We start from the raw sequence: 12,032 nt of genomic DNA, 5'->3' as shown, positions 1-12,032 counted from the left end.
TTTTACAGGCTAGCACAAGAGTTCTTGAGGCTCCTTCCTCTCTTCTAAAAAAGAAAAAAAAAAGACATATAATTTCTCCAAATTTTTACTAAAGTCAGTACACAGAGAGTATAAATTAATATTAATAATATTAAAGTGATTTAAACATCTCCATGCACAATTAAAAAAAATCAAAATGGCAGTTTTAAACCTCATACGGGGAGACTGGGAAGCCAAGGCTCATGACACCTAAGAGATCAATGCTCAACTTTTCTATTTCCAGCAGTTTCTCTGAAAAAAAAGTGATTCCTTCTGCCAATGGTGCACTACAGGCAGGAGAGGACACCCTAAATGAAGCACATCTGCTCCCCACATTCCAGCAAGCTGCATTTCCCTTACAGGGGCCTAGGTAGCCACAAGCCACCTGAAAGAACTCTTCTCCACCTTACAGTATTTCTGCCCTTCTACCCTGTGACACTATCAGCAATGAAGTCAGTGAAGTCAGTTTTCTACAGAAAGAAAACTCTAAGGTGTGAAGTGCAAGAGTTGTGATTTCCAATGCCTGAAAGCATTCTGGTTTTATTTTTTATTTTTATTTTTTTAATTTTTACTTATTTATGATAGTCACAGAGAGAGAGAAAAAGAGAGAGGCAGAGACATAGGCAGAGGGAGAAGCAGGCTCCATGCACCGGGAGCCCGACGTGGGATTCGATCTCGGGTCTCCAGGATCACACCCTGGGCCAAAGGCAGGCGCTAAACCGCTGCGCCACCCAGGGATCCCGCATTCTGGTTTTAAATAATAAAGCCTCAGTTGGGACTCCTGGGTGGCTCAGTGGTTGAGCATCTGCCTTTGGCTCAGTGCTGATCCCTGGATCCTGGGAACAGGTCCCACTTCAGGCGCCCCGCAGGGAGCCTGCTTCTCCCTCTGCCTGTGTCTCTGTCTCTCTCTCTCTCTCTCTGTGTCTCTCATGAATAAATAGATAAAATCTTAAAAAAAAAAAATAAAGCCTCAGTTAATAAATCCCCAGAGAAACAAAGAGCCTTGAAAACAGTCAATTTCAGTAGCGGCAGCAATCACCCAGGAAGGCAAATAGAGCCTGGCCTCTTTAAGAGACTTGCAGCTGAAGGTAGAGCCCAGGGAGAGGAAATGGGACAGAAACCAAGCCAGAGCAACAGGTGCTGAGTGTAAGTAGCCCTGTGCAGTAGAAAGAGCTAGACATCCGATGCTGGAAGACTTGGGATTCCACACCTACTCCACAACTGGCTAGCTCCCTGACCTTGTGTAAGTGCATTCCTTTAATGGTTTCAGTGGTCCTATCCATAACATGGGAAGAATAATAATACCTACCTCACAGTGTTGCATGAGGTTCAAATGGACAGCAAAGCACTCTGTAAACTGTGAATGAGGAAGGGCACTGATATTTGTTGAGGCTGGAACTGCGTACGTCTCATATCATTCTCACATTAACCCTACAAAGCGTCCTCTCCTTCAGATGAGACAACTAAGACTCAGAGTGATGAAATGACTTACTTGCTAGTAAGCCCTAAGTGCCAAAATTTGTATCCGAGTCTCACACAGAGGCTCCCTTCCTTACATTGTACTGCTTCTCACTGTGTACATATGAGCTATTACTTGAAATCATAGGATGACACAGCCAAATCATTATCTTGGAACATAACAGCCTTAAGAGCCCACATCCGGGGGCGCTTGGATGGCTCAATGGTTGAGCATCTGCCTTTGGCTCAGGTTGTGATCCCAGGATCCTGGGATCAAGTGCTGCATCAGGCTTCTTGCGGGGAGCCTGCTTCTCCCTCTGCCTATGTCTCTGCCTCTGTCTCTCATGAATAAATAAAATATATAAAAAAAAAAAAAAAAAAAAAAGAGCCCACATCCAGGTCAATTTAAAAAGGTTTAAAAGACGTAAAGATTAAGATTGCCAGGGTGTTACAAATCTTGAAAATGCACATCTATTTTTTAAAGTGATAAATTAAATTGCAGTGATTCAGTCTTTTTCCTCAGCTTCAAATGAGAAAAAACACCTACCTCTGCTCAACAAGCCAGTACTTTATGGAGGTAACACCGCCATCAGGTGGGCCCTCAGGGTATTACAACTACAGATCATTTTTAAAAATGGTATTTTATTTTATTTTTTTTTCATTTGTTTTTTATTGGTGTTCAATTTACCAACATACAGAATAACCCCCAGTGCCCGTCACCCATTCACTCCCACCACCCGCCCTCCTCCCCTTCTACCACCCCTAGTTCGTTTCCCAGAGTTAGCAGTCTTTACGTTCTGTCTCCCTTTCTGATATTTCCCACACATTTCTTCTCCCTTCCCTTATATTCCCTTTCACTATTATTTATATTCCCCAAATGAATGAGAACATATAATGTTTGTCCTTAATTCCACACGTTTGCTCCTTTATGTCTTGCTCCAGTTACCTGAGGTCCTGCTCATATCCTTCTACCTTCTCTACCAATTGTATCTCTGAAAATTAAGTTCATGATTATAAAGACTATCATAAAACTCATCTTTGTTAAATTCAGGGTATGACTCAAACTAAAATCTAAGTATGACTTCACTGGGGCAACTTTGGGACAAACCGTTCTTGATTATGTATAAAAATAAAGATATTATGTTTAATATCTGAGGATGCTCTTAGGTCTGTGTCAATTTTATGATAGTAAAGAAAAAAGATTACTTAGCTCAATCAAGAGTTTCTACAAATAAGAATACGATGGCAGTAAACTATGCATATAGCCAAGAGGAAAATGTGAGATTAAAACTAATGTCAAAATAACAGCTGAGAAGCATGGAACACACACACACACACACAAAAAAAAAAAACCCAAAGTGTTTTCTAACAGTAACTTTTATGTTTACTTTTAACAAGTTAAAAAAAATGTTTTTATTTTTTAACTGGTACTGTGTATGAAATTCTGACCAGAAGCAAGGTATAGACTAAGTGACTTCTTGAAACATTGTGAAGATATTAAGTATTTGTCTGTGAAAGACTACGAAATGGACAGTAACTTTCAACATCTTCTAAGTTCACACGTAAAAATTACTGAACAAACATCAAAGACAAGGAGAAAGACAGAACATTCATCTTCAGATGTTGGTGAGTTTTGGATACCTACCCTGGACTTGGAGTTACCCATTCCCATTTCTATATCCTTCTGCAGCCGGCTCCTCCTGCATTTGGAGAAGTTAATGATTCGCATGACGAAATAAACAAATGACTTCGGACTAGGAACTAGACTGAAGGGTGGAGGTAATGTTTTTCCATCATCAAAATAAGATAACCAAAGTTTTGAACGGGCAAACTTCCATTCTACATCACTGTCATCCTGTGTCACAAAAATAGAAAAGAAATAATGACTCATTTTGAGTAAGGGACAGGTGGGGCTAGGTAGGGAGAGATGGGGTGTGTGTGTGGGGGGGGCAGGCAATGGGATCAGGTGCACAGAAATCCCAAAAATATGGAGATATAAGGAAACCAGAAAGAAGGGAACAAACCACACCACCCTGTCCTAGGTGTCAGAAGTGGAGTCTTGTAATAACAGCTACTTAGCCACTTGGGACCAACAAAGAATGACCAGACCGAAAGATAAAGTAAGCCATTAAAAGTGTTATCACTAATCCTTACTCAGTGGCACTATCAATAGAGGATTTAGGTTCCCTGGTTAGCCTTAATAAAAGACCAACCCTAAAAGCCCTCAGTGGCAACTCTTTCTTCACCTTTTTTGCTCCTGAGAGCTTTTTCTGTATTCCTGCTTAATAAAATTCCATCACTTTACTCACTCTCCTTTTTGGGCAAGATTCATTCTTTGATTCTATGAGACAAGAACCTCACTTTCTCACTTAAATTTTAAAAACGAAATATTCCAGCAACTGATTCCAGTAGGATCATACAACAAACCTAAAATATGCTTTTGAAATAGATAAGAGATTTATATACATTTATTTGCATATAACCTCTATTGGCCTACATATATTCTTAGTAGCACTTTTATGATACTCATTTTCAAAAATTTTTCTCTTCCATATGCCTCTGTTTCTACCCACTGAAAATTTAACCAGAATGCCCTGTTCACCAGCCAAAACAAAGCAAAAGTGCAAGAAAAATTCAAGGTCAAGAAAAGATGAAAAGAAGCCAATTCTACATATTCAAGAGTACTTCCCCATTCTTTACGTGTCTCCTCCTCATCTAGACCCATCCAAGGCAGGCTGTAGATAGATCATAATATACTTCAAGAACAAAAGAAAAAAAATAGCAGACAAGCCCCCACCCCCCACCCCAAAGGAAACCACCCTTAAAAGGATTTTATACCTCTCTGGAAAGAGCCCTCCACCCTTTCCCATGTGATCGGTGACAAAAACCTGATTGGATGACAGCTGCAGGGAGCATTAATCAGCAAGCCCATAAAAACCCCTAGATTTAGAAACTCCAGTGGCAACCCTCTTGGGTCCCCTCCTCCTTGGGAGTTTTGTACTGTCACTTTGCTATCACTCAATGAACCTTGCTTTGCTGCCCACCACTCTGTCTGGTCTACCTCTTCATTCTTCGAAGTGGTGTGACCAAGAATGGTTGGGCACCCACAAAAGAGAAAAAAATCCCGTAACACTTATTCTCAGTTCTGGCCCATGGTGATGAAGAGAAGAAATAAAAAGAAGGGGGTCCAGAGGTGGAAGAAGCTGGCTTGCTTGTTTCACACTGCCCACACTGCCATTTCGACACTTAAGCACGTATTCAGAGTACCAGAGTTTTCATTTCTGGGGGACCTAACTTCTGCTTTGAGAAACTATTTTATATGTTTCTAAAACACACACAGAGACTCAGCAGATTTAACAAACAGCAAAGCACTAAAGAGATACTGAACACTAACCTGGAGGACATGGCAAAACATATATACAATGATGAAGGAAAGTACCAAACCAAGCCCAATTCAAAACACGAAGTAAAGTGACTTCTAGAATACTAAAAATTCTGACTGGATACAGAACATCATCAATGTCTGCCAGACATGTAGTAATTCCTCTATGGGGATCTTTCAGATGGTTGACTGACAACCTAGGACAGAATAATTTCCCTATAGCCAATACTTCTTCTAGCCCTCAATTTCAAAACTTCTGAAATATGCTCTGAGAGGAGGCGGTGTGATGGTAAATTTATGGGGCCCCTACTGTGCTCCTAGAAAACCCTGGAGGCTGTGAGCCTATCTATCCAGGAGGAAAACACAGAGAAAGGTCCTAGCTTCCTTTGTTTGGGTATAAGACTCTTTATTTAGAAGGGCTGGAAATCCACCACAAGCCACAAAAACAGATGCAGCATGCTATTAGAATGAGATGGCAAGAATAGACACCATGGATAGAAAGCAAGTTTACCTCAATTTCTTGATATGAGCTATTAATCATGGCAATTAACATGTTGAGTAAAACAACCACCATAGTTACATTGTATATTCCGTAAAGAACATATCCAATATTTTCTATGAATTTGTGATCGTATTTGAGCACAACGGAAGTGACTTCAGACAACCCAAATATTGACCAAAACAAAGTCTTGAAACTTTCTTCTACACTGTTGAGAGAATAAGGTACACTGTAAATAAATTGACAGTTTTCAGTATGAAAAAGTCAAAAGAAACAAGTTAGGTTGTCAAAAGAAACAAGTTAGGTTCTGAATTCTGTGCAGATGTAAAATGCCATCATTAAAGATCATCATGACAAACCCCAAGAGTATAATTATTTTATTACAGTATTTATAGAAATCATTCTCTCAGATTTTCAGGAGTATGTGATTAAATAATAGTGCTAATGCCTAGCTTTTCTGGAAGTTATCATCAAGCCAAAATTCTCTGAACTCAGTAGAGGAAAGCTGAAATCATGCCACAATACCCATTCCTTTCTCCTAGAAAGATGGAAATTTGGGGGTTGATTTTATAGGTGGTTTAGATATTTAAGTAAGCTTTTTGGAGTAGAACAAGGCCAGGATTAAAATTAAAATTACATACTCACTTCAAAAAAAAAAAGTATGTACAAACATATTCCCTGCATGGCACCAGTAGGGAAGAATGAAAAACACCTAAATATCCACTAATAAAGGCGTGTGTAAGTAATTCTGACATTTATATATGAATGGTATGCAGCCACTGGGAAAATGAGACAGCTCTATCTACATGTGTTTATAAAAAATGATACCTGAGATATATTAAGTGAAAAAAATAAGAGACAGCAAATGTGAAATACTCTACTATTTGACTAGAAAAGAGGGGTTTACAAACACCACATTCTTGTTTATGGATAAAATATCTCTGAAAGTATCCAAAAGAAACAATTGTCTCTGGGAACTAAGAAGAAATAAGTGCATGGGGTCTAGCGGTGAAGAAGGGGACATGATTTTCACTGTAGATTCCACTCTATCAATTTTTTGCCACAAAAATATATTACCTACCTGAAAGTTATACTGAACTGGAAATGCAGTGGAGGCAACAGATTGAAAGATGCCTCTTCTTTTCCTTTAATTTATATAATCTACTGAGTCTTCCATCACAGCAATGAACACTTAGACCCTCACCAAACTGATCGCCTACTTTTAGCCCTTGAGTGAACTTTGCCAACTGAATTTGGCTGTTTTTGGCATATAACCAAGTTGTAATCACCAATTTGTGAACCACAAAAATAATCCTTAAATTAAATAACTATGCATGTAGAATTCCATTACAAAGAAGGTTCAAAAGTCAGTCCTTTTTCCAGAGAAACCTTTATGGAAACAGTGTTTTTTTAAATAACATATTCTAAATAACAGTTCTATAGATTTACAGGTTTTAGCACTAGTTTATTTATTCATTCCATCATTCAACAAATATTGATGGAATACCTATTATGTTCTAGAAATTGTGCTAGACCCTGAGGATAGAAAGGTTCCTACTTCTATACAGTTAACTCTCTATTACAAAACATTTCATTGTGTGATGTTATAGTATAGATAGTAGCAGGAAACTAAAAGAAGCTATAACTTCTTTGTTCCCTGCCATTAGTTTAACAGTATCCCCAAATTCTGACTCCTTTCTCCTGCTCTTTTGTAAACTTTCTTACCTCTAACTTCAAGAATATAGATTCCTGAGAATCTCTATGTGTGGGAAGAGGCAGACAGCGAAAAAGGAGAAGACACTGGCAGTTCCTGAGCAATTAATGTGGGCAAGAGACTTTCTATACACGACCTTATATAATCCTCACAACAACCTGATTCCAACCTTATTGTGTTTATTTTAAAAATAAGGAAACTAACACTGTTGAGTAACTCGGCCAAAAGCCACAGCTAGAAATCCGCAGAGATGCTGCATCTATGTCCAGGTCTGTCTGGTTTTCCAGCCTATATTCTTTCACCATATCAGTGGCCACATTCTCACACAAAACAATGAAGACAATGTGTTGTATAAAATAAGTTCTCCCAGAGTTCAAAGGGGTGGCATTGTGTGTAGGATCTCTCTGTCCCTCCCCTAGTGGGTTCTAACAGAGTTTTTTTTTCATTACAATAAAGCAAGTTTCAGATCTCTTTTACCCCCTAAGACTTGCTCTTTATAACTATTTGAGAAAAAAAAATCATTTCAAAACAATTCAGATGCCTGAAAGGGCTTAATATTCTATTTTAGTCTACAGGGAACTTATTGAAGGTCTACATTCTTTCCAGTTGTGGCATTACAGGGTACAAAGGGAGGCAGGGAGGGCTTATGGTCTCCCTACCTGGAATGATTACAGTACAAAAGGAGGGCCCACGTCCTGACCATTTAAACACCAGATCTCACAAATGAAAGTCTCCATGCTGAGGGAACTTCAAGGGACAATGCCTACGGAAGTTTAATCAAGGAAGACATCACAGGCAAGGTGAGTCTCCAGTGCAGAAACCAGTGTGATCACAGGAAGGAAGTGGTTTTAGTGTTACAGTGAGCTATACAACATTTACCTATAATTTCTTTTTACTCAACTCCTGTACTGCTTAATGATACGTTAAAATAAAGGTCAATGCTTCTTTTTTTAATAGTAATAGCTATAAAATGATGAAACTAAATTTAATGTCATACATAATGTAAGAGACATCCAGTATGAAAAATGTGCCACCCAATTCTCTTAACATAGCCAGTTTGTCTAGAATTTTTTCTAAAGTCTGATTCTGTTCTGTGGTCCAACATTTACCAAGCTCAAAGAAATGAGCCTTTAGAGCAACGTAATCACACATAAGCATTGTTTTCAATGGTTTTTCTTTTTCCTTTAAAAACATTGTTATTACCATTACTGAACTGTGTGTGTATGTGTGTGTGTATGCTTCATCTAGGTTTGTTAAAAATTTTCTCATCACACTTTTTTTTTTATAAGATGTTTTACTTACGTGGTAAAAGCAGCATTTACTTTAGCTCCAAGATAGTAAGAATACAGTATGAACATGCCAATCATAAAGGCAAGAAACACCATAATAAAGAGGACCATGAACTTGAAAATGTCCTTCACAGTCCTTCCAAGAGAGATCTGCAAGGGACCAAAGCTCTCATTTGCAGGAAGGATATATGCGATCCGAGAGAAGCTGAGCACAACAGCTATAGCATAGAGGCCTTCAGATATGATCTGAGGGTCAGAAGGGAGCCATTTATCTCTGGCTAGGAAAAGAGAGAGAGAGAGAGAGAGAGAGAGAGAGATTAGAAATGGAACTTTCTACTCATTGCTAGCTATGCAAAATAAATACCTTATTAAATAATATCTATTTTTCAGGTTGGTGGTTTTGATCTCGGTTGAAACTATTCTAGATTTAATTAACTGGCCAGGCACTGTTTTTCATGTTAAACTGAATTCCACCTTCACATGGAATCTTTTAATGGAGGAAACACTGATAAAGATACTAAGCCCGTTTCACATTGAGTAGAAATGGAATCAAGTACAAAAGATAAAGAAAGAGGTTAAAACCCTTCAATAGACACAAACGGTGCCTTCAGAATGACAAAACAACAGACTTGACTAATTTGTCCCCTCAGTCATTAGATTTATTGACCAGCTCTTTTGTCATTTTATAGGCTCAATTGGCACAAAGCTTCTTTTCCATATTTCATGGGGGAAATTAGTTCATCTCACGGCTTTTGCAAGTAAAATGTTGTATCATGAGAAGTAAGAATGTCACTGAATCACAATGGTGCTGTCGGTGTGAGATCTGAGCAATATAACTTGTTCCTGGAAAATGTGAAATGCTACGGAGATGCAAAAATTGGGGGTATAAATTCTAAATGAGGACCCTACCCCTTTCAAGGTCACTTAGTAATTTCACAGCAGACTACTGGATACTGGTTTCCCTGGAAGGTCAGTGAAAGACTATATGGCTAATTTTGCGCCAACCGAGTCACTCCCAGAAGAATGGATGCATTGTAGACACTTGCAACAACAAAAATTAACAATTATTCGGTGTGTAATGTATACCAGACACAGTGCTTTCCTATAACTCTATGGATTTGATGTTACTATTATTCTCTCCTTAGAGACACAAAAGCCAAGACTTATAAAGCTTAAATACTTGATCAAAATCATACACACAATAAGAGGCAAATTCTGAACTCACAAATTTCCCTCCAGATGACAGTCATTAGATATACATGAATAAGTTTAAATAAATGGGTTATTGAAATAGTCAAGATAGATATTACACAAAAATACAATTTAAGCTAATTCTTTAATTATAAATGGTAATCATTTACTCATTTGATCTGGTCTCCTTGGCATATAAAAATCTTTGCTTGCTGACAGTAAGAGATAATGTGTTTAAATTTCACAATGTGTGAAACGTACATTTTATATTTTGGAGCAGGCACCCAGTCTTCTTCAATAATGTTAACATGCCACTTGTACTTATCACAAAAATATAAGCCTGAATTACACTTATAAAGAAGTATTCTTCACAATCAGAACACATTTGAACTCTGTGCCTGAGTATCCTTATCATCAAAATAAGGGGCAGGCAATAAAATTCTAAAGTCCTTTCTAGATTTAAGATTGTGCAACTACGTGAAAATTTGCTAGTCTCACCTCCCCAGTCTGGCCTCAAGGGAGGGGAGGCTCATATCTCTTACCATTGGTTTGTGCTGGGCAAGGGAGGTGTCAATATCCTTGCACGCTGGTTGTCGGCTGGGGCCTCCCTGCTCTTCATGATACAGAGAAGTTAGGCATGAATTCCCTTCCACACTGTGTTGAAGGGCAGGACATCTGCCCCAGTATCTCTGCCTGTTCCCCAGAGCTTACATTCTCATGTCACTTTAGCTCCTACTTCCTGGCTCTGCTGAATTTTTGTTCACTACCCGTATAGCAGTTCAGCACCTTTTACTATTTTATCTCCTCTGAACCATGCTCTCAGGGACTCATCTTCCACCTAATCAGTATATCAAGCTACTTTTTCCTCCTAATTTAGTTTCATACCCTAAGAATATGCAAAAAATAATTATGTTGTTAGGTTTAAAGAGAAATTTTCTCCTACCCTGCAACATCTTGTTTTTATAGATTTGAAAACTGAGGCACAGAGAAGTAAATTAACTCAAACAAAGAAGGGAAGAGTCATGGTCTTGCTATGAATTTAATTTCGTATAGTTCCAATGTGCATGCTCTCTCTTTTGTTCATATACATTCAACACATATCTCCTATTAAAATTGACATTTCTTTCCCACATGTGGTTTCAATTCCTTTTCTGACATATAAAGGGATCCTGCAGCTAATAACTTACCATAAGTGAAGTACTGGATCTCTGGTGGAAGTGTAACTTCACTGAGGTCACTCTCTTGGACATAACTGTCCACGTACTGCTGTGCTTTTGTCGCCTGAAGGAAAGCTAGGAATCTGGCCGTGAAAGCAGCAATGAAGATGGAGAGCATCCCAAAGTCCAGTACATTCCACAACTGCAAAATATATTCCCTAGGTCCTTCCAGCCAGAGCTCCTTACACTCAGACCACATCATCCCTGTCACACATGGGAAGGTACAGATTACATCTTACAGCTTAGACTGAGAAGCTGTTATTCTGTCCATATCGGTCCCCACCTATAAAATACCCAACATATAAAGCACCACACCAGGCACCACAAAGCACCAACTATTGTTCAGCTCCCTAAGGCCCTTAACAGAGTTAAATAAGTGAGGAAAAATCTTCAACTAAGTCGGCGTTAGATTTCAAAGAAACATAGTTCTACATTTGGTACCCTGAAATGGTGCTACTTCTGCAGAGGGGTGGTCAGAAAAGAAGGAAGGAGAATAAGCAAAGAAGATTCTTCAAGTCAAATTATTTTTCTCTAGGAAACTTTTGGGGAGAGGAGAAAATTCACCTTTGTGAATCCCAACAGTTCCCACATCATAACAATTATTGGTGAAATAAACCCTTACATGAGAAACTTCCTGCAGACGTTTTACAAGATCAGTTTTTCAGTCATGCAGGAACACTTACACCATTCCCCTACCTTTTCTCCTCTTTCTAGTATCATGCCAGGGAGGAGAGGCATATCACTGGAAAAAGAAGGACCCCTTAAGCTGGGGCCCTAGGACACTGTGAAGAAACTGAAAGCAGAAAATGCCATTCTTGGAGAAGAGGGCAAAATTTCCAACTTAACAACATGTCCTGACCATGTAAGGGGACAATATTGCAGAATTTTTAAAAATGTAATAGCTCAAAATAAAATTCATAAAATAATTATATGACCTAGGTAGAGGCCACAGGAGTTAATGAGAGGACTAACCAACCTATTAATTCAGGAATTGAGAAGACACCAAAAACACTCTGGGTAAAGCAGAGAGAATAGATAAAAGTGACTCTGGGTTAGTGATGGATAGATAAACTGCTCCTACCTCCATTTTTTTCTCTCATTGTTTAAAGGTTTTAACTTTAACACAGCTATTCAAAATGGGCTCTTGTGAGCCAAGATATGAAAGCAACCTAAGTGCCCACTGGTCAATGAATGGACAAAGATGTGGTGCGCTGGAATATTACTCGGCCATAAAAATGAATGAAATCTTAGATTTGCAACAACA

The 12,032-nt window shown here is 38.6% G+C and overlaps 1 protein-coding gene across 7 annotated transcripts in view; it reads right to left on the bottom strand.

The window, feature by feature from the left end:
• The window catches only part of TRPC3 (transient receptor potential cation channel subfamily C member 3), a 64,930-nt gene that overhangs the window by 15,765 nt on the left and 37,133 nt on the right, over positions 1–12,032 (bottom strand). For 4 of the 7 annotated variants that reach the window (XM_038564750.1, XM_038564751.1, XM_038564752.1 and 1 more), the window contains 4 exons: positions 10,739–10,972; positions 8,374–8,638; positions 5,370–5,565; positions 3,122–3,331 (listed from right to left, as the gene is read on the bottom strand). In XM_038564750.1, the coding sequence (XP_038420678.1) occupies positions 3,122–3,331; positions 5,370–5,565; positions 8,374–8,638; positions 10,739–10,972 (905 nt within the window). Of the gene's footprint in view, positions 1–1,327; positions 1,376–3,121; positions 3,332–5,369; positions 5,566–8,373; positions 8,639–10,738; positions 10,973–12,032 lie in introns of all 7 variants that reach the window. The other 3 variants (XM_038564748.1, XM_038564749.1, XM_038564754.1) reach the window with 1 other exon arrangement.

Source organism: Canis lupus, chromosome 19 (genome assembly GCF_011100685.1).
Source record: "Canis lupus familiaris isolate Mischka breed German Shepherd chromosome 19, alternate assembly UU_Cfam_GSD_1.0, whole genome shotgun sequence".
Lineage (NCBI taxonomy): Eukaryota > Metazoa > Chordata > Mammalia > Carnivora > Canidae > Canis > Canis lupus.
Note: the sequence above shows the minus strand (reverse complement) of the source record. Positions and strands in the feature narration are given on the sequence as shown.